The 22,886-nt window shown below is 48.9% G+C and overlaps 1 protein-coding gene across 1 annotated transcript in view; it reads left to right on the plus strand.

Annotated features, from left to right (window-relative positions):
* The first annotated feature begins 10,075 nt into the window (after positions 1 to 10,075).
* TNFRSF8 (TNF receptor superfamily member 8) overlaps positions 10,076 to 22,886 on the plus strand; it is a 31,376-nt gene continuing 18,565 nt past the window's right edge. Inside the window, exon 1 of the mRNA XM_081923706.1 lies at positions 10,076 to 10,165. Within this exon, the coding sequence (XP_081779832.1) occupies positions 10,088 to 10,165 (78 nt within the window). The 5' untranslated portion in view covers positions 10,076 to 10,087. The remainder of the gene's footprint in view (positions 10,166 to 22,886) is intronic.

Genomic DNA, 22,886 nt, shown 5'->3' on the forward strand with positions numbered 1-22,886 from the left:
GAGCGCAATTTAGAACCTCTGCACATGCACGACTGCTGAAACCCAGAAATAACCCGTTCCGGTACTTCCGGGTTTCGGCAGTCCGTAACGCAAAAAAACGCAACCTGAAGAGTCTGAAACCCGAGGTAGGACTGTACCGTACTTTTCCATCTATAAGATGCCCCCATGTATAAGATGCCCCCTATTTTGGGGGACTCAAAATGGGGGGAGATGGCACAAAGTTGTTGAGCTTCTTTTGGGGGGAATTATCCAGGGTTGTTGAGCTTTTTTAAGGGGCATTGCCAAAAATCACCCGCACGCATCACAAAATCTGCCTCCCGTGTGTCCCATCACCAGCAGAAGCTGACAATCGCCCGCCCAACTGCCGGAGCGTCAGCCAATCAACACTGCCCATTGACACAGCAACCAATAACACGCATAATAGCCTCTTGTGGCCACAGCAGCAACCAATCAAACGTCCACCCTATGTGCTACCCATGTATAAGACGACCCCCCACTTTTAAAGCATGCTTTTTAAAGAAAAAACATATACACGGAAAAGTACGGTATTTGTTTACATTTCTAACCACCTTTGTCCTCGGGGTGAGTCACCTCCTAAACCACAGATCGCTTAGAAATCGGGGTTGTGACCAAGGCCAGCCCTCCTCAGAACAGACCCGTTGATGTTAATGGACATGACTTAGTTCCATTCATTTCAGTTAGGGTCTTTGTTGTTGTTTAGTCGTGTCCGACTCTTCGTGACCCCATGGACCAGAGCACGCCACGCACTCCTGTCTTCCACTGCCTCCCGCAGTTTGGTCAGACTCATGCTGGTAGCTTCGAGAACACTGTCCAACCATCTCATCCTCTGTCGTCCCCTTCTCCTTGTGCCCTCCATCTTTCCCAACATCAGGGTCTTTTCCAGGGGGTCTTCTCTTCTCATGAGGTGGCCAAAGTATTGGAGCCTCAGCTTCAGGATCTGTCCTTCCAGTGAGCACTCAGGGCTGATTTCCTTCAGAATGGATAGGTTTGATCTTCTTGCAGTCCATGGGACTCTCAAGAGTCTCCTCCAGCACCATAATTCAAAAGCATCAATTCTTCGGCGATCAGCCTTCTTTATGGTCCAGCTTTCACTTCCATACATCACTACTGGGAAAACCATAGCTTTAACTATACGGACCTTTGTTGGCAAGGTGATGTCTCTGCTTTTTAAGATGCTGTCTAGGTTTGTCATTGCTTTTCTCCCAAGGAGCAGGCGTCTTTTAATTTCATGGCTGCTGTCACCATGTGCAGTGATCATGGAGCCCAAGAAAGTAAAATCTCTCACTGCCTCCATTTCCTCCCCTTCTATTTACCAGGAGGTGATGGGCCCAGTGGCCATGATCTTCGTTTTTTTGATGTTGAGCTTCAGACCATATTTTGTGCTCTCCTCTTTCACCCTCATTAAAAGGTTCTTTAATTCCTCCTCACTTTCCGCCATCAATGTTGTGTCATCTGCATATCTGAGGTTGTTGATATTTCTTCCGGCAATCTTAATTCCAGTTTGGGGTTCATCCAGCCCAGCCTTTCACATGATGAATTCTACATATAAGTTCAATAAGCAGGGAGACAATATATAGCCTTGTTGTACTCCTTTCCCAATTTTGAACCAATCAGGGGTCTACTCTTGAGTAAAATGTAGTTGTGTACAACCACCTTAGGGCTGCAAGCAATTCATTGGGGGTGGGGTAAGGGGCCACATATTCACCTTGGTCAATCTTCAGGGCGCCGCAGGGACAGAACTGGGAGGTATCACCCCATATTTTCACATGCGCACACACCATAGCCCCTCTTGGCTTTTGCACGCCAATTATCTGTGGAAAAGGGTGTTATCCAATGCCTGCCCTATCCAGGGCAGACCCATTGAAATTCCTGTGCATGTCTAACCTAGGTAAAGGTAAAGGGGCCCCTGACCGTTAGGTCCAGTTGTGGCCGACTCTGGGGTTGCGGCGTTCATCTCGCTTTACTGGCCGAGGGAGCAGCTTCCAGGTCATGTGGCCAGCATGACTAAGCCGCTTCTGGCGAACCAGAGCAGTGCCAGAAACGCCGTTTACCTTCCCGCTGGAGCGGTACCTATTTATCTACTTGCACTTGATGTGCTTTCGAATTGCTAGGTTGGCAGAAGCTGGGACCGAGCAAAGGGAGCTCACCCCATCACAGGGATTCAAACTGCCGACCTTCCGATCTGCAAGCCCTAGGCTCTGTGCTTTAGACCACAGCTCCACCCGCGTCCCTATGTCTAACCTAGGTCTGTCAATTTTGGTGCATCTACTCCCGAGTAGGATTTAGCTAGCTACAACCTTTGGAAGGCTGGGTCAGGCTTCTGAATGGGACGTTTGGCACCCCAGGGTTAGATGCGTCAATTAAAAGTCTTTTTTAATTGACCGAAAAACCACCCACAATCTCGCGGGGAACTCCTTTTTTCTTTTTAATGGATGTACTTATTTAAACCGCCAGAGGGCAACCATGAGTTTAAAAGAAGCAAATGCCACCACACAGACACAGATGCTGCCTCTGATTTTTCATATACCGGTATATATTTTAAAATACTTCTGAAAACACCGTCAAGGCTGTTTCTCCCTCTCTCTTGTTTAGGTGTGTGGGGGGGGGTTGTTTGAATATTTATAAGAATATTTATAGATTGCGCACACACACACACACACACACACACACGTAAAGTAATTAAAATGTAACAACCAGATTGCATTTTGGCACCGACTGCGAAAGATGGGAATTAACAGGCAGAACTGAGGCCATTGATAAATCCCAAGTGCCAGTTTATATTGAATGAAATATTTGTTCCTTCTACACTCTGGTGCAATTGTACTGAACACAAACAGCCCACAGGCTTTTATTGATTTATTGAACAAATTCTTAAACGATAAATGTCTCGAGGCAGCACACAGCAGTCTATAGTCTATGTGGGGAATGCTGCCTTAACCATGTGAGTTCAGGACAGCTGCGTGGGAGTGTAGAAGCAACTCCTTTTTTGATTGGAAAGCTTTGAGAAGCATTTTGAGGAACAGGGAATGTGTGGGATGCTGCTCACCGAACTAGTAACTGATGATGCCACAAAAGCATCACCCTGACAATGGATGAATCAGAGATTTCTGTCTTTCTTTTGATAGGAACTGTGGATAAGGTCTGAACTCACTGCCCTGTGGGTTCCTTGAAAAGGGATGATTGAAAACAGAAAGGTCAGGAGATGTCAAACAAAAAGTTCGTTTTTCTACTGTTAATTCCTGGCTGCATTTCAACAAATGTTGCCAGCTGAATTATTCTTAATAGTTTTTCTCTTCCCACTTCATCGCATTCTCACTTTGAATCAGAACATGGTATCCTTTAGACATGTGGGTTTTCATCTATTTATTTTACTTTTTGGTTTAAGGAATTTATACCACACTCCTCTCTCTCAAACCAGCTTACAGAAGGGGAAAAGAACAGAAAAAAAACAGAAAAGAAAGTGTTATGCAAAATTTAAATTTATTTAAAATTAACTGATGAATGGTGCCCTTTATCTTATATGCCCTATCTTAGTGGAGAACTGAATTTAAGACTGGAAGAATGAGTACAGTGGTACCTCAGGTTAAGTACTTAATTCGTTCCGGAGGTCAGTACTTAACCTGAAACTATTCTTAATCTGAAGCACCACTTTAGCTAATGGGGCCTCCCGCTGCTGCCGCGCCGCCGGAGCATGGTTTCTGTTCTTATCCTGAAGCAAAGTTCTTAACCCGAGGTACTATTTCTGGGTTAGTGGAGTCTGTAACCTGAAGCGTATGTAACCTGAATCGTCTGTAACCCGAGGTACCACTGTAATTGGGAAAAACTTACACTGCCAGATTTGAAATTGACTGTCCCAGGTTCTGGTATTTTGGCATTCCTATGCTGGAACTCGTGAAGAGAGACAGAAATAATTGGACTAAATGTCTACCTTTCCTTTAGATCTTGTTTAGTTTTTAACTTACCTTGATTCTTGTTCTGGGGATTCCTCTCCTGTTGTTTGCCATTTATGATCTGTAGGCACTTTCTGTTAAAAAATTGATAAAAGCAGGGAGGGGGCGGACTCGCAGAAAATCTAGTATCTGTGCGGCCTATTATCAACCACACAAGGAAATGTGAAATCTCTCAAAAACATTAAGCGAGCGTGCCTTCGTAGAAGCCGCTGTTGGGGGAAAGACAAAAATATACATCAGCTAAAAGTTGCAAGAAATCACGCAGAGAGCAAGCCCCCACCTGAATTCTTGCTCTTTTTGTGTTTTCCTGAACATGAAACCCCATTCTCACGTCAAATCTCCAGCCGCATCTCTGATTGGTTCTCTCTGGCCACACCTCTGATTAATTTTACTCTTCATCAGAATTGTAAGGGAAAAGGGTAAAGGGATCCCTGACCATTAGGTCCAGTCGTGACCGACTCTGGGGTTGCGGCGCTCATCTCGCTTTATTGGCTGAGGGAGCCAGCGTTTGTCCACAGACAGCTTCCGGGTCATGTGGCCAGCATGACTAAGCCACTTCTGGCGAACCAGAGCAGCACACGGAAACGCTGTTTACCTTCCCGCAGGAGCGGTACTTATTTATCTACTTGCACTTTGATGTGCTTTCAAACTGCTAGGTTGGCAGGAGCAGGGACCGAGCAATGGGAGCTCACCCCATCACAGGGATTCGAACCGCTGACCTTCCGATTGGCAAGTCCTAGGCTCTGTGGTTTAACCCACAGCGCCACCTGCATCCCTTCTTCAGAATTTGTCCTCCATGAATTCATCACTTGGCACTAAAGATGCTTAGACTTCTCTTTGTTACCCTTCCTTTGCTTGCAACCTTCAGTTGCAATTTCAAACTTTCCTTTCATTGCAATCTTCAGCGATGGATGATTCAGGGCGGATAGAAGGAAGTCCTGCACTCGGCAGTCCGTCGCTGTTCAACTGTGGAACTCGCTGCTGCAGGAGGCCAGCAACTTGGATGGCCTTGAAAGATAGGCAAAAATGTATAGAAATCAGGATAAAAATTGTTGGAAATGTAGGAAGGAGGGTGTGCTGGTCCCGGGGGTAAGGTACCGTGGGCGTAAGCAGAGTCCACACGAAGAGGGGCGAGGTCCGAGGCGGAGAGCCAGGCGGGGAACAGGAACGCTGGAACAGGAGGCCGAGCAGGGAACAGGCACACCGGATAGTCAGGAATGGCAGGCCGAGCAGGGAACAGGAGCACCGGATGGTCAGGAACAGGAGGCCGCGCAAGGATCAGGAACACAGGAAGGTCCGAAGCCAACAACGACGTTGCTCCCGCAACCTGGGGCCGGGCTGACTGGGCTTTTATCCTCTTCTAAGGCCGGGGGCGGTCCCGGCCTCCAGGAGCCCCGCCTCCTCTGGCCTTAAGGCGAGCACTCCTGGGGGCAACCAGTTCCCTTCGCCTCTCTGCCCTAAGCCTCTGCAGATCAGGAGAGGCCGAAGGGTTACTGGGCCCTGGAGGAGGCTCACCTGTGGCCACTGAGTCGTCAAGCCCCTCTGGGGCCAGAAGGGCTTCACCTGGGGCCAGCTCCTGATGCTCTGCCACAGGTGCAGGCTCTTCAGCATCTAGGCCTTGCCCCAGTTCAGCCGGCCCTGGAGGCGGGGACTCCTGTGCAGGCTGGGATTCCTCTGGTTCATCCTCTGAATCGGAATCCCAGGCCATTACAGAGGGGAACTTCCATCATATGTGGTGGACGTGTGAAAGCCTATTGGGATCTAATTTACAATGAATTAAAAAAGATCTTTAAATACAATTTCAATTAAAAAAAACCAGAGGTGTTTCTGTTAGGTTTAATTGGAGATGAAATTCCCCCCAAAAAATGTGAATTTGTTTATGTATGCCACAACGGCCGCAAGGATACTTCTGGCTCAGAAATAGAAATCACAGGAGCTTCCAACAGTGGAAGAATGGCGGAGTAAGATGGTGGAATATGTGGAGTTAGCAAAGCTGACAGGGAAGATTGGTAATCAGCGCAACGAACTCTTTCAAAAGGACTGGAGCGAATTTATATTATATATGAAAGAACATTGTAAACACCTGAAAACGTTTGTAGCTTTGAGTTGCAATGTTTTGTCATGTGATTATAAGGAATTGATTTACATTTAATGAGGGGAATTTTAAATATACGGTATACATATGAGAGAAGGTAAAAAAGTGGTTATAGAAATGCTAAGAATAAAGTAAATATGTATGGAAGGCAGAAAGAGGGGCGGGAGGAGGTCGATCCTCGGATAGAGCGATATTTGAGTTTATTGAATTATGTATGGAAATTGTAACTATGATAAAGTTGAAAATGCAATAAAAATTATTATAAAAAAGAAAGACAGAAAGAGGGCTTGGCAAATTCACGGAGGAGAATAAGGCTATTGATAGTTACTAGCCGTGAAAGCTATGCTCTGCCTCCACTGTCAAAGGCAATAATATTTCTGAATTGCTGGAAACTGTAGGAGGGGAAAGTTGCTGTTGGGCTGTGGTCCTGCATACGGGTTTTCCACAGGAATCTGGTTGGCCACTGCGAAACAGAATGCTGGACTAGATGGGCAGCAGGACTTTTGTCCGGGGATGCCAACTTGAAAAAATATTCGGGGGGGGGAGGGCGCAGGTAAGCCCCACCCTGCATAATCAATCACAAGACATGGTGCACAAACACCATGGGGGGGGGGGCTTCCTCAAATATTCTATGGGGGGGGCTGAAGGGACCTTGGCTCCGAGGAGTTTGGTCCTATGCTCTTGTATCACCCTCTTTCAGCTTTCCTTATCAAAACAACTACAGTGGTACCCTCGGGTTAAGAACTTAATTCGTTCTGGAGGTCCGTTCTTAACCTGAAACTGTGCTTAACCTGAGGTACCACTTTAGCTAATAGGGCCTCCCGCTGCCACTGCGCGATTTCTGTTCTCATCCTGAAGCAAAGTTCTTAATCTGAGGTACTATTTCTGGGTTAGCAGAGTCTGTAACCTGAAGCATCTGTAACCTGAAGCGTCTGTAACCCAAGGTACCACTGTACTTCTTCCGCAATCCCTTATAGCCGAGTAAGATTGTCTTCCATAAACACAGTTTTAACAGTGAGTCTGTAAGCGACTGTGGAGGCCATTTCTGGATCCACACGTCCTTCCACAGTGGGGACGTAGGTTTCTGGGCAGGAGTTGATCATGGCGAGGGTTTGCCGAGTGTGCCTTCCTCTTAGTACATTTCTCCCTTCCGTCCTGAGTTCGAGTGTCTTCAGAGCCCATGACACCTTTGGTAAAGGCTGTTCTCCAACTGGAGCACTCATAGGCCAGTGTTTGCCAGTTGTCGGTGCTTATACCTCAGGTTAAGTACTTAATTCGTTCAGGAGGTCCTTCTTAACCTGAAACTGTTCTTAACCTGAAGCACCACTTTAGCAAATGGGGCCTCCTGCTGCTGTCGCGCCGCTGGAGCACGATTTCTGTTCTCCTCCTGAAGCAAAGTTCTTAACCTGAGGTACTATTTCTGGGTTAGCGGAGTCTGTAACCTGAAGCGTCTGTAACCTGAAGCATAGGTAACCCGAGGTACCACTGTACTACATTTTTTAGATTTCCTTTGATCACATGCACAATACTCTAACCATTAGGCGACAGGGCCTCTCCCTTCCTCTGCAAAGCATGGATCGCAATGGGCTTTTTGATGAAGGACGTAGGTAAGGCATCAATCACATTCAAAGCACCCTTCATGAACAGCCATGGCTTCCCTCAAAGAATCCTGGGAACTGCTGTTTGCTAAGGGTGCTGAGAGTTCATAGAATGGTAAGACTGTTAGAGTCATCTAGTCCAACATCCCATTTGAAACCAACATCCCATTTGATCTCAACATCCCATTTGAAACCAAACCAGACCCTGCTTAGCTTGGCGAATAGGCCAGCAGTTTTATTGCTGTGCCATTAGCAGATCCCTTATCCTACCACCCCCTCCCAGAGATACAATTCCTGAAATTTCCTGAAGAACAAGGACAAAATCTGGATATACCAGCAGCTGGGAATCACATGTCTGGAGAGCGCTGCACTCATGTCCTGGTTGTGGGTTCAAACCCCGTGTTGGTCAAAAGATCCCATTCCAACTCTATAATTCTTGATTCTAAGCTCAGGCTTTTATGTCCTTAGGGCAGGACCACTGGTCCCAGCAGTCGTTGTTGTTGTTGTTTAGACGTTTAGTCGTGTCCGACTCTTCGTGACCCCATGGACCAGAGCACGCCAGGCACTTCTGTCTTCCACTGCCTCCAGCAGTTTGGTCAAACTCATGCTGGTAGCTTCAAGAACACTGTCCAACCATCTCGTCCTCTGTCGTCCCCTTCTCCTTGTGCCCTCCATCTTTCCCAACATCAGGGTCTTTCCCAGGGAGTCTTCTCTTCTCATGAGGTGGCCAAAGTACTGGAGCCTCAGCTTCAGGATCTGTCTTTCCAGGGAGCACTCAGGGCTGATTTCCTTCAGAAATCTTCTTGCAGTCCATGGAATTCTCAAGAGTCTCCTCCAGCACCATAATTCAAAAGCATCAATTCTTCAGTGACCAGCCTTTATGGTCCAGCTCTCACTTCCATACATCACTACTGGGAAAACCATAGCTTTAACTATACGGACCTTTGTTGGCAAGGTGATGTCTCTGCTTTTTAAGATGCTGTCTAAGTTTGTCATTGCTTTTCTCCCAGCTGTCAGCTACAACCAAATTGATAGAGCCTCCATATTTAGAGGCAGTTTACCCCCAAATGACAGTTTTGGCGGTGAACGGCTGCAGGTAAGTGGTCTTAAAGCTCGGGTCCCGGTTGGCCACTGTGTGACCAAGACGCTGGACCCTTTCAGTCTGACCCAGCAGGGAAAGCCCCCCCAAGCTTGCATTACTAAATAAATGAACCCACAGCCAACTATGAGACTGCTCCAGACCAGTCATTAACCCTTGCTATTCATTACATGCATATCGCTTAAGCATAAATGTTCTCAGGGTGTGTGTGATCTTACACATTACAAAAGGCAGAGTCATTTAATAGCGATGCTTTTTTTAAAAAAGGCGTGACTTTCTCCCCCCCTAAAAAAAACCCTTTAAGAAATGAAAATAACACCCGAATAGTTGTGTTCTCAGTCCAGCCTTGCCACACGCTGCCTGCCATGAGATTACTTGCTGCGGGGGGGGGGGGGCGAGAGAGAACAAAGCAGCTGCCTCGCACGGAATGAGACCCTTGGTCCCATCTAGCCCAGTGGTGTCTGCACGGACTGGCAGCAGCTCTCCAGGGTGTTAGTTGGCAGGTGCTGGGGGGGGGGGGTTGAATCTGGGACATTCTGCATGCAGAGCGGGTGCTCCACCACTGAGCACAGCTCTTCCCCTACTAAAGAGGGCTTCTAAATAGCACTTTTCTGTTTCTTTACGCGCAACCTTATCTGGAAAAAATAATAGCAGGTGACAACTCTGCAAGCCGGAGAGACCAGCAGGCAGCCGGCAGACCTCAGCTACCTTTTAAGCCACGGCAGGCGAAACACCGATGACCCTCCCTAAATAATGCCGGATTTCACCTCCCATCACACACACTCCGCACTCTAACCATTGCTCATGCTGGCTTGCTGGGGGTTGAAATCCAGCTGCATCTGCGAGGACCAAAGATTCCCTCTCTCGCACGCGCGCACACTTCTTGGTTTAAAAGAGTGCAAAAACAAGGGGCGTTAAAAAAGAAAACACCCCAAAAAACACCTGACCGGTCAACCCTGGATAGGCTTGTCCCCATTTCACAGGAGGCAAACTGAGGCAGATAACGGGAAAGGCGGGAGATAAGCTACCGGTAAGCGCCTCTGATGTGTGATTTGGAAACCACGTTCTCAGGCGAGGATGGGTTTTTTTTTTTTAATTTTAAAAATGTTAATTGCATGCAGGCCCCTCGGGGCGGAGTCCTGAGGTTAACCGCAGCCCCAACCCCGTAGTTGATTTTATTCTTTTCTTTCGCCCGGCGCAGATCCCGCGCGCTTTGGAGAGGTCCCTGCGCCCTGCGCTCTCCTCGCCGGGCGGGCAGATGGGCAGCCTGCGCTCTGCCCACCTCCCTTTTCTGAAGAAGTGGGGGGAGAGACCCGGAGTCGCCATGGGTGCTTGGAGTCGCCCTACGTGGCTGCTGTTCCTCCACTTGGTTCTGCAGAAGGTCGCGGCGGCGCCTTCCCAGGTGAGGCATCCGCGCGGCTTTGGATCGGGCGCACGTGGTGGCGCCGCGCTCCAGGCGGTGGCGGGGGGAATCAGTCGGGACTTTTAAGTTCCTTGCTTGGAGGTTTTTGAGCAGAGGCTGGATGGCCACGTGTCATGGGTGCTTTAGCTGAGATTCCAACCATCGCAAGGTTGTTTGAGCACTACTCGGTGGCAGACTCCCTTCTCTGAGCAATGAGGACTGGGATCTTGCATCACTTTTTAGGGGAAGGACACGAAGCGTGTGGTTAAACTGTGGAACTGGCTGCTGCAGGAGGCAGTGACAAATGCACGGAGGGGGGGGGGCTAGCGATGGCTCGTGGCTATGCTCGATGGCTATGTGTTCCTTCCATGGTCGGATTACAGATAGGTAGAAGAAGTGTGCATGCACACGAAAGCTCATACCAAGAACTAACTTAGTTGGTCTTTAAGGTGCTACTGGAAGGAATTTTTTTTGTTCCATGGTCGGAGACAGTGATGATAATAATAATAATGATGATGATAAAAAAATTATTATTATTATTATTTATAGCCCACCCATCTAGCTGGGTCTCCCCAGCCACCCTGGGCAGCTTCCATCAAAGTATTAAAATACAGTGGTACCTCAGGTTAAGTACTTAATTCATTCCGGAGGTCCGTACTTAACCTGAAACTGTTCTTAACCTGAAGCACCACTTTAGCTAATGGGGCCTCCTGCTGCTGCCACGCCGCTGGAGCACGATTTCTGTTCTCATCCTGAAGCAAAGTTCTTAACCTGAAGCACTATTTCTCGGTTAGCGGAGTCTGTAACCTGAAGCGTATGTAACCTGAAGCATATGTAATCCGGGGTACCACTGTAGTTCCGAATTCATTTATTTTCATCATCATCATAATTTTCATGATCATCATAATTTATTTATACCCCGCCCATCTAGCTGGGTTTCCCCAGCCACTCTGGGCGGCTTCCAACAAAAGATTAAAAATACATTAAACCACCAGTCATTAAAAACTTCCCTAAACAGGGCTGCCTTCACATGTCTTCTAAACGTCAGATAGTTGTTTAACATCTGGTGGGAGGGCGTTCCACAGGGCGGGTGCCGCTACAGAGAAGGCCCTCTGCCTGGTTCCCTGTAACATCGCTTCTCGCAGGGAGGGAACCGCCAGAAGGCCCTCAGAGCTGGACCTCAGTGTCCAGGCTGGACGATGGGGGTGGAGACGCTCCTTCAGGTATACTGGACCGAGGCCGTTTAGGGCTTTCAAAGGTCAGCACCAACACTTTGAATTGTGCTCGGAAACGTACTGGGAGCCAATGTAGGTCTTTCTGGACTGGTGTTATATGGTCCCGGCGGCCGCTCCCAGTCACCAGTCTAGCTGCAGCATTCTGGATTAGTTGTAGTTTCCAGGTCGCTTTCAAAGGTAGCCCCATGTAGCGCGCATTGCAGTAGTCCAAGCAGGAGATAACCAGAGCATGCACCACTCTGGCGAGACAGTCTGCGGGCAGAGAGGGTCTCAGCCTGCGTACAGATGGAGCTGCCCTGGACACAGAACTGAGCTGCGCCTCCATGGACAGCTGTGAGTCCAAAATGACTCCCAGGCTAAACATATTCCCAAATTAAACATATTCAGCTCTTTTGACCAGTCGCTGAGCAAACCCTGGGTCAGGAGGGTTCGCACACAGCCCCGACATGCACACAGCTGAGTCATCATATAAGGGGTGCAACACAAGATTAATCATGCTCAGTACATCTCTGTTAATCTAATCTAAGATATCCACTTAACAGCAGAATTGTGGTTTTTTAAAATATTCGGAGCCTTTCTAGCCTCAGTGTCTAAGCAGGAGTGGGTGGTGCAGATTTGTGGCTCTCCAAACATTGCTGACCAGTGAGATGGCTGGCTGCTGGGAAGCAAGGCTCTTCGATGTCTGGTTTACAGGCTTCCTCAAAGTCGGCCCTCCAGATGTTTTTGGCCTACAACTCCCATGATCCCTAGCTAGCAGGACCAGTGGTCAGGGATGATGGGAACCCTAGTCTCAAAACATATGGAGGGCCAAGTTTGAGGAAGCCTGGTCTACAGGTTAGAAACCCTCGATCGAAGATATCTGGTCTGGCTTGTTAAAGGCGCAAGAGCCCTAGCGGGAGAGAGAACATGGCAACCCCTCCAACCATGACTGTACAATGGTCCTTCGGGTTAAGTACTTAATTCGTTCCGGAGGTCCATTCTTAACGTGAAACTGTTCTTAACCTGAAACACCACTTTAGCTAATGGGGCCTCCCGCTGCTGCTGTGCCTCCGGCGTGCGATTTCTGTTCTCATCCTGAGGTAAAGTTCTTAACCCGAGGTAATATTTCTGGGTTAGCGGAGTCTGTAACCTGAAGCATATGTAACCTGAAGAGTATGTAACCTGAGGTACCACTGTACTTGAAGTACTTGCAGAGGTGTGAAATGTTAAGCTAGGCGAGAGTGCCCTGGAGCGTGTGCCGAGTGCCGCTTAGCAGTGAACAACTGCTCATCTAGGGTTAAAGGTAAAGGGACCCCTGACCATTAGGTCCAGTCGTGACCAACTCTGGGGTTGCAGCGCTCATCCCGCTTTATTGGCCGAAGGAGCCAGCGTACAGCTTCCGGGTCATGTGGCCAGCATGACTAAGCTGCTTCTGGCGAACCAGAGCAGCGCATGGAAACGCCGTTTACCTTCCCGTCGGAGCGGTACCTATTTGTCTACTTGCACTTGACGTGCTTTCGAACTGCTAGGTGGGCAGGAGCAGGGACCGAGCAACGGGAGCTCACCCCAACACAGGGATTCAAACCGCCGACCTTCTGGTTTAACCCACAGTGCCACCTGTGTCCCACATCTAGGGTTAGGTCTGGGTATTGCACAGAAATAGCAGGCAGCTCCTTTTGCTGCCATGCTATGGTGCTTCTTCAAAAGATAACGTAAGATTCTAGTCCTCATGGCTGTGAATATAGGGCTGATTTAAAAGCAACAGAGGAAGCTACCTGATAATGAGTCTATCCAACTCAGTATCGTCTACTCTGACTGGCAGCAGCGCTCCTGGGTTTCAGGGGGGAGACATTCCCAGGCTTACCCGGAGAAGCCGTTGGGAATCGAACCTTCTGCATGCAAGAAAACTTCCAGGCCTGATTCCTCAAGCCCAGATGTGCAATACATCAAGGAGAGGAAAGGCATAAAGGATCCCTCTCTGTGGAGGTCTTCGTTACAGGGGTGACTACATGCTTTCAGCTCAAAGACTGTAGTCCTTTGTGAACAAATCTATGAGCAATGACAAACCTAGACAGCATCTTAAAAAGCAGAGACATCACCTTGCCAACAAAGGTCCATATAGTAAAAGCTATGGTTTTCCCAGTAGTGATGTATGGAAGTGAGAGCTGGACCATAAAGAAGGCTGATCGCTGAAGAATTGATGCTTTTGAATTATGGTGCTGGAGGAGACTCTTAAGAGTCCCATGGACTGCAAGAAAATCAAACCTCTCCATTCTGAAGGAAATCAGCCCTGAGTGCTCACTGGAAGGACAGATCCTGAAGCTGAGGCTCCAATACTTTGGCCACCTCATGAGAAGAGAAGACTCCCTGGAAAAGACCCTGATGTTGGGAAAGATGGAGGGCACAAGGAGAAGGGGCCGACAGAGGACGGGATAGTTGGACAGTGTTCTCGAAGCTACCAGCCTTCTAAATCCGGGAATCAGCGTGTTTTTACATGAGTAGAATGTGACCTTTTATTTAAAAGGCATCTCTGGGTTATTTGTGGAGCCTGGCTGGTGTTTTTACATGAGTAAAATGTGTCCTTTTATTTAAAATGCACCTTTTGGGTTATTTGTGGGTCACAGGAATTCATTCAAATAATAATCTGCCCCCCCCCACATGGTCTGAGGGACAGTGGACCGGCCCCCTGCTGAAAAAGTTTGTTGATGTAGGGGGTTTTCAACTATCATATTTTGCTGACCCCTGGGTTAGAGTGCCAGGCTAGGACCTGTGAAGGACGTGGGTTCGAATCCCCACACAGCCATGAAGCTTACTGGGGTGACCTTTAGGGGCCTACCTCGCAGGGTTGTGGTTGAGAGTAAATGATGACAGGGAGAAAGAAACACTGACCCCGCCTTGAGCTCCTTTGGAAAAAAATGGGGGGGGTGTGTGTGCAATGAATAAGTAAATAAATAAGGCAGGACATAAATGTTGTTGTTACAGTTCAAGGATTTATTCCGGCAGATGCTTTACTGCTGAACCCCAGTGGCGTAGCGTGGGGGGGCGGGCGGGGCGGCCGCACCGGGCGCAACATCAGGGGGTTAGGGTTAGGGGGCGCAAATCCATGGGTTAGGGGGTGCAAATTACTTGCCTTGCCCCGGGTGCTGACAACCCACGCTACGCCACTGCTGAACCCTCCAAGTAAACTTCGGGGAAGCAAGAGGTATGATCACAGTTCAAGGACATGGGAAAGCATTCATGGAGGGTGTGGAGAAAGCCCAGAGGGGGGCATGGCCTGGGCAATGGGAGTTCCAAGGCCCACATAGAAAACTGGGGGGGGGGGAGAGACCTTTGAGCCTAAGGTTCCCCGCCTTTTCGTACTGCACACCCCCGGGCTATTCGAACATGGCTTTATTTTTTTAAATTCCATTTCTGTCCCTCCAAATTGCTCAAGGTGGGGTATGCTGCCCCCCCCCCGCGCTCCTCACTTAATCCCAACACAACAACCCTGCAAAGTAGGCTAAGCCGAGAGAGGCAGTTCCTGGCCCTGTTGTAAACAAAAATTGCCCTTTTCCCTTATGGGGTATCCAAGAGCCCATATGGAGTCCTTACATAGGTTCCCTATCGGTAGGAGAAAATAACAGAGGCCAACCAGATAATATTGAGAAGCAAAGCAGCTAGTAAGCCTGATCTTTATTGATCTGTTGCAACAGGGTGCTCCCCTCACCCGCAGGAGAGAGGAGGAACCCAGAAAAATGGCATGCAAGGCCTTATAAAGACTTTTGAAATTGCCACCCTGTAGATCAAGACCACCCCCAGAAACATCATACATACATCACAGAAGGGGTGTAACCTAAGACCACCCCTCAGATACATCACACCTACATCACAAAAAAGGCCGTCTAAAACAGAAATTTCAATGTTGTTTTTCTCCTGTCATTGTTTATCTCCTGTCTGGCAGGTTACTTGATTGGATTGCCTGGGGAGCCTGGCCAGTCTTTTGTAATGATAAATACTTACCATAGTTCCTGGGCCAGGTCACAGGCTCACACCCTATTCAAACACAGACATATCCTTAAGACAGGATTTGTGAAGGAAAAGACAATGGGGAGTCTTTTCCATTTTCCTTTGACCTTGCAGAGAAAACATTTGGTCAGTTTGGGACAGTTTGGGAATCAAAATGGTTCCAGGTCGGTCTTCCTGTGCTGATCTATGTACGTGCTTGGTTGGTACACTTATGAACATTTAACATATCTAAGATCTCAAAATTCCTATCACAGCCCCAAGGTCACCCTAATGAGCTTCATGGCTGAATGGCAGATTTGAACCTGGGTCTCTCCCACGTCCTAGCACGCTTGCACCCTAACCACTGTGCCGCACTGCCTCTTGCGGTTTTGCTGCGGACGGAGCTGCGAGCAAGCGCTTTAATGTGGCTGGGAACGGGCCGGTGTCCGTCCGCCTCCTGGCATGTGTGCATAACAGCGAAACCTTGCGCGTGCAGCTGTTGCTGTGGATCTTGTGCAACCCAGCAGCTCTTTCTCCTGGGGGCAGGAAACCCAGCCATCTTTGGCTCCCTTACTGGCTAAGCCAGCCCGAAAATGACTCATTCACTAATATTTTTCTGAGGACACTGAAACCAGAAGGCTGATTCAGAAAATTTCAGTTTGCAAGAGATGAGTGGCGAGACCAGGAAACCGGCCGGCTGACAACAGCTCCTGTCCTCATTTGGGAATTGACTTGGCCGGCAGGCAGAAAACTGCACCCCTCACTTTTCTGAATCGGCTTTCCCCAGTCCCCACCCCAAGCACGCTCTTTGCAAAAACCACCCGACCACATCTGAGAAATTGTGCAGTAACCCTCCAGCTACCTTTGACACACCAGTTTAGAGCTGAGAAAGGGCTGCAGTTCAAATGGGAGAGCATCTACACCATAGGTAGGCAAACTAAGGCCCGAGAGCCGGATCCGACCCAATCGCCTTCTAAATCCGGCCTGTGCACTGTCTGAGAATCAGCGTGTTTTTACATGAGTCAAATGTGTCCTTTTATTTAAAATGCATCTCTGAGTTATTTGTGGGGCCTGTCTGGTATTTTTACTTGGGGAGAATGTGTGCTTTTATTTAAAATGCATCTTTGAGTTATTTGTGGGGCATAGGAATTCGTTCATTATTTTTTTTCAAAATATAGACTGGCCCCCACAAGGTCCGAGGGACAGTGGACCGGCCCCCTGCTGAAAAAGTTTGCTGACCCCTGATCTACATTGTGTGCAGAAGGTTCCAATGGCAGCATCACCAGATAAGGCTGGGAACAACACTCCTGCCAGCCAGTGTAGGCCAATGACCTGACTCAGAATAAGGCAGCTTCCTGCATTCCGATTGTAAAGATAAAGGTAAAGGGACCCCTGACCATTAGGTCCAGTCGTGACCGACTCTGGGGTTGCAGCGCTCATCTCGCTTTATTGGCCAAGGGAGCCGGCATACAGCTTCCGGGTCATGTGCCCAGCATGACTAAGCCGCTTCTGGCGAACCACAGCAGCGCACGGAAACACCGTTTACCCTCCCGCTGGAGCGGTACCTATTTATCTACTTGCACTTTGATGTGCTTTCGAACTACTAGGTTGGCAGGAGCAGGGACCGAGCAACGGGAGCTCACCCTGTTGCGGGGATTCGAACTGCGACCTTCTGATTGGCAAGTCCTAGGCTCTGTGGCCACCTGCATTACCTTCGCATTCCGATTGTACCAACCCTTTATTTGCAACCATGAGGACTAGAATCTTGCTTGTCCTTTTGAGGAAATGCTGCAGCACAGTGGCAGAGCACTTTCCTTGCACACAGATTGCCCCAGGTTCAACCTAACCCTGCCTGCAACCCTGGAGTGCTAGAGGTTGGATAGTTCAGCTGGCTGGAGTGTGGTGGTGACAATACCAAGGTTGCAGGCAACAGCCAGCAAGTTGCGACCCCGGTCGATTCAGCCCCGTTCCTCTCTGACCGCAGCGCCCTGCTTAACCACTTACGGCGACTCCAGAGAGCATTAGGGAATCCAGCTGTTTCGGGAGGAGACTGGACTGGATTGGGTCCATGAGTGGAATGGGATACAGAGGTGAGCCCTCCCTACCCCGTCCCCTTGTTATTGAATAGCACTTTCTGGGAGAACTAAAAAAAAAGCACACACAGCTCCAAGCTTATGATAACAGATGCATGCTTCATTTTGGTCCACTGGCTAAACCTGCAAATCCTTACCATCGATGCCCAGAACAGGGACTTGTACAGAGTTGCGACAGGCAACTCCCTCTTTAGTGAAAGCTGCCTGTTGCAACTCTCCATGAGTCCCCGTTCTTAGCACCAAACGTTTCAAGGGTGAATATCTGGCATCTTGGAAGTCTGGTGTTTAGCCAGAATCCGCTTCCCAGCTGCTTACTCCCACTGATCAATCTAGGAACAGTAATGGATCTCCCAAGTTCTCTTGCTTGGCTCACATATCTCTAATGAAAAAGGCAAGGAGTAAATCTTACTGGGGTCTATAAAGCTTGTAAAAGAATAGCTATATAGTCCTTCATTGCAGGGGGTCAGACTAGAAGATCCTCAGGGTCCCTCCCAACTCTATATTTTGTACGTTCAAACAGTCTGCATCTGAATTTAGGCAGTGGTTTCCCCAAAATGGCCCAGATGGAAACCCCTCGGACTTCCCACCCTTGCCTTAACAGGAAACATCAAGGAACAAGTGGGTGGGTTTTGCTCAAAATTTTTTTGCCACCAGCCGATGCACAGGCAGGGCTATTAATAGAGCTAATAACCAGCTGTGTGTTCAAATGCAGATCATGCCTAATTAATGAAAACACTTGTTGACTGTAAACACCAGGTCAAAACTGAACCGAGGTAGCCTCATTCGTAGCTCTTGAAATGAGGAGGTAAATAGAGCGCAGAAAAGTCCCGCAGAGCCACAGCAGACGGGAAGACCCGTGGCTTGGTGAGAGGCCACGAGCTCGGCATGCGGAAGATTTCCCGGTTTGATCCCTGGCCTCTTCGCAGAAGAGCCCAAATCTGGCCTGCCAGCAACCGCCCCACTGCACATTTCCCCTGGAGATTTTACAGCCTTGATGTGCGCAGAGATGGATGGAGGAGGGAAAACTGGCGACTGGGAGTGGCCGCCGAGACCACATAACACCGGTCCTGAAAGACCTACATTGGCTCCCAGTGCGTTTCCGAGCACAATTCAAAGTGTTGGTGCTGACCTGGAAAGCCCTAAATGGCCTCGGACCAGTACAGTGGTACCTCAGGTTACATACGCTTCAGGTTACACACTCCGCTAACCCAGCTGCAGGTTAAGAACTTTGCTTCAGTGTGGTGTAGTGGTTAAGAGCGGTGGACTCGTAATCTGGTGAACCGGGTTTGCTTCCCAGCTCCTCCACATGCAGCTGCTGGGTGACCTTGGGCCAGTCACACTTCTCTGAAGTCTCTCAGCCCCACTCACCTCACAGAGTGTTTGTTGTGGGGGAGGAAGGGAAAGGAGAATGTTAGCCGCTTTGAGACTCCTGAAGGGGAGTGAAAGGCGGGATATCAAATCCAAACTCCTCTTCTTCAAGATAAGAACAGAAATTGGGCTCCGGCGGTGCGGCAGCAGCAGGAGGACCCATTAGCTAAAGTGATGCATCAGGTTAAGAACAGTTTCAGGTTAAGAACGGACCTCCGGAATGAATTAAGTACTTAACCTGAGGTACCACTGTATACCTGAAGGAGGGTCTCCACCCCCATCATTCTGCCCGGAAACTGAGGTCTAGCTCCAAGGGTCTTCTGGCGGTTCCCTCCCTGCAAGAAGCGAGCTTACAGGGAACCAAACAGAGGGCCTTCTCGGTGGTGGCGCCCGCCCTGTGATAAGCCCTTCTGTAAGATGTCAAGGAAATAAACAACTACCTGACTTTTAGAAGATATCCGATGACAATCCTGTTGAGGGAAGTTTTTAATGTTTGATGGTACTTTTAATATTCTACTGGGAGCTGCCCAGAGTGGCTGGGAAAACCCAGCCAGATGGGTGGGGTATAAGTAATAAATTACAGTGGTACCTCAGGTTACAGACGCTTCAGGTTACAGACTCCGCTAACCCAGAAATAGTACCTTGGGTTAAGAACTTTGCTTCAGGATGAGCACAGAAATCGTGCTCTGGCGGCGCAGCAGCAGCGGGAGGCCCCATTAGCTAAAGTGGTGCTTCAGGTTAAGAACAGTTTCAGGTTAAGTACGGACCTCCGGAATGAATTAAGTACTTAACCCGAGGTACCACGGTATTATTATAAAGCGACGAATGTCTTGTCACACCCACCGTTGTCATGTGGCCCCTGGGAGGCTTCCAGGGAGGGAACATGGCCCTCGGGCAGAAGAGGGTTTCTCTCAGACATCAAAGCCATGCAGAAAACATCACCTGATGGCAGGAAGAGCTGTCGGATTTGACAACCAAATCTCCGCAGGGTGGACCAGCAGCCTGACCTGAAATACCAGTTGTTGGTAGTTGCAAACGGGGAGAGCGCAGCGGTCCTCAAGTCCTACTTGCTGTTTTCCCACAGAGAACGTAAGTGCATAAGTAGAGCCTGCTGGATCAGGACCCATCTAGTCCAGCTTCCTGTTTTCCTAGTGGCAAACCAGATGCCTGTGGAAAACCCGCAAGAAGGATCCGAGCACAAGAGCAGTTCTCCTTTTCTGTGGTTTCCAGCAACTGGTCTTCAGAAGCATTGCTGCCTCCTGTGATAGGAATTTTGAGGTCTTGTTGTTGTTTAGTTGTTTGTGTCCGACTCTTCTTGATCCCATGGACCAGAGCACGCCAGGCACTCCTGTCTTCCTCTGCCTCCCGCAGTTGGGTCAAACTCATGCTGGTAGCTTCGAGGACACTGTCCAACCATCTTGTCCCCTGTCGTCCCCTTCTCCTTGTGCCCTTCATCTTTCCCAACATCAGGGTCTTTCCCAGGGAGTCTTCTCTTCTCATGAGGTGGCCAAAGTATTGGAGCCTCAGCTTCACGATCTGTCCTTCCAGTGAGCACTCAGGGCTGATTTCCTTCAGAATGGAGAGGTTTGATCTTCTTGCAGTCCATGGGACTCTCAAGAGTCTCATCCAGCACCATAATTCAGAAATATGTTAAATGTTCATAAGTGTACCAACCAAGCACGTACATAGATCAGCACAGGAAGACCGACCTGGAACCATTTTTGATTCCCAAACTGACCTCCATTATTTCTCTGCATGGTCAAATTGGGAAACCTTCCCATTGTCTCTTTCCTCACAAATCCTGTCTTAAGGGCACATTTAAGATATGAATAGGGTGTGACCCTGACCTGGCTTAGGAACTTGTTGTTGTTTAGTCGTTTAGTCGTGTCCGACTCTTCGTGACCCCATGGACCAGAGAACGCCAGGCACCTCTGTCCTCTACTGCCTCCCGCAGTTTGGTCAAACTCATGCTGGTAGCCTCGAAAACACTATCCAACCATCTCGTCCTTTGTCGCCCCCTTCTCCTTGTGCCCTCCATCTTTCCCAACATCAGGGTCTTCTCCAGGGAGTCTTCTCTTTTCATGAGGTGGCCAAAGTACTGGAGCCTCAGCTTCACAATCTGTCCTTCCAGTGAGCACTCAGGGTTGATTTCCTTCAGTATGGAGAGGTTTGATATTCTTGCAGTCCATGGGATTCTCAAGAGTCTCCTCCAGCACCATAATTCTTAGGAACTAAGTATTTATTATTACAAAAGACTGGCCAGGCTTCCCAGGCAATCCAATCAAGTGACCATTAAACAGGTAACCGGGCAGACAGGAGGTAAACAAAGCACTCAGATTTCTGCTGTTGGCCGCCCTTTCTGTGATGTACCGGTAGATATGATGTTTCTGGGGGTGGTCTTGATCTACAGGGTAGCAATTTCAAAAGTCTATATAAGGGCTTGCACACCATTGTTCTGGGTCCCTCCTCCCTCCTGCATGTGGTGAGTGAGGACCCTATTGCAACAGATCAATAAAGATTAGGCTTACTAGCTGTTTTGCTTCTCCGTATTCTCTGGTTGGCCTCTGTTATTTTCTCCTACCAATAGGGAACCTACATAAGGACCCTATATGGGCTCTTAGATACCCCATAAGGAAAAAAAGGGCAGATTTTTGTTTACAACATTCCCGTTTGTGGAGGCAGAGCAGAAACATCTTAGATCCCTCAATAGCCCTCGCCTCCTCCATGAATTTGGCTAATCCTATGCTTTTGAATTATGGTGCTGGAGGAGACTCTTGAGAGTCCCATGGACTGCAAGAAGATCAAACCTCTCCATTCTGAAGGAAATCAGCCCTGAGTGCTCACTGGAAGGACAGATCGTGAGCTGAGGCTCTAATACTTTGGCCACCTCATGAGAAGAGAAGACTCCCTGGAAAAGACCCTGATGTTGGGAAAGATGGAGGGCACAAGGAGAAGGGGACGACAGAGGATGAGATGGTTGGACAATGTTCTCGAAGGTACCAACATGAGTTTGACCAAACTGCGGGAGGCCGTGGAAGACAGGAATGCCTGGCTTGCTCTGGTCTATGGGGCCACGAAGAGTCGGGCATGACTAAATGACTAAACAACAACAATTTAAAACAGTCCACATTGGTGGCAGGTATCTCCTGCCTATCATACCACCTCTTTCTTGCCCTTTCTCTAAACCAGGGTTCCCAAACTCAGGTCGCCGACTGTTTTTGGACTACAATTCCCATCACCCCCTGACCACGGTCCTGTTAGCTAGGGATGATGGGAGTTGTAGTCCAAAAACAGCTGGAGACCCAAGCTGGGGAAACAAACTGCTCTGAACTGAAAAGGCCCAAGCCCTGCAAGTTTTCTTCATAGGGGAATTGATCCATCCTTCCTCGATAACTTTGATCCTTTTCCACCTCAGCAATATCCCTTTTGAGGCGAGGTAGCCAGGCAGTCTAGTTGGCACCTTTGCTTGACTTGAAGGGCTGTTCTCAGTCCATACCTGTCAAGCGTCCCTTATTTGGCGGGACAGTCCCTTATCCCAGTGCCATGTCCCGCTGCTGTCCCTTATTGATGATGTCCCTTAAATTTCCCAGGTTTCAAAGGAAGCAGCTCCTCTCCCTCCCTCCCTGCCGGCCAGGGAGGAGGGAGGCTCCAACTGTGTTGCTTGGCTGCGTTGCTCACCTAATAAGGAGTCTAAGAACGACTAGGGGGGTGGAGCTTGCATGCCTTGTGCCGATCAAATCGGCCGTGTTGCCTGGGGACTCGCCTTTGCTCAGCGCTTCCCAGCAGAGAGGTGACGGTGCTTTTCCTTGCTGAATCCCCTTTGCCGGGTTGCTGCGCTGTGGGAACCACCATTTGAGGCTTCGTTTGGCTGCTGGTTGACTAAAATCCCTTATTTTGGCTGCTGATCCCTTATTTTCGAGGCTGCTGGTCCCTTATTTTCAAATCTGTAAGTTGACAGCTATGCGTCAGTCTGATCTGACAGCCAGACTCTCCTTTGGTTCTGAGGAACAGCAGAGAAGGAGATAAACTTGCCCAAGTCTTCAAGATGCACACATATGTCTA

The sequence above is a fragment of the Podarcis melisellensis genome (assembly GCF_964234715.1).
Source record: "Podarcis melisellensis genome assembly, chromosome: 8".
Lineage (NCBI taxonomy): Eukaryota > Metazoa > Chordata > Lepidosauria > Squamata > Lacertidae > Podarcis > Podarcis melisellensis.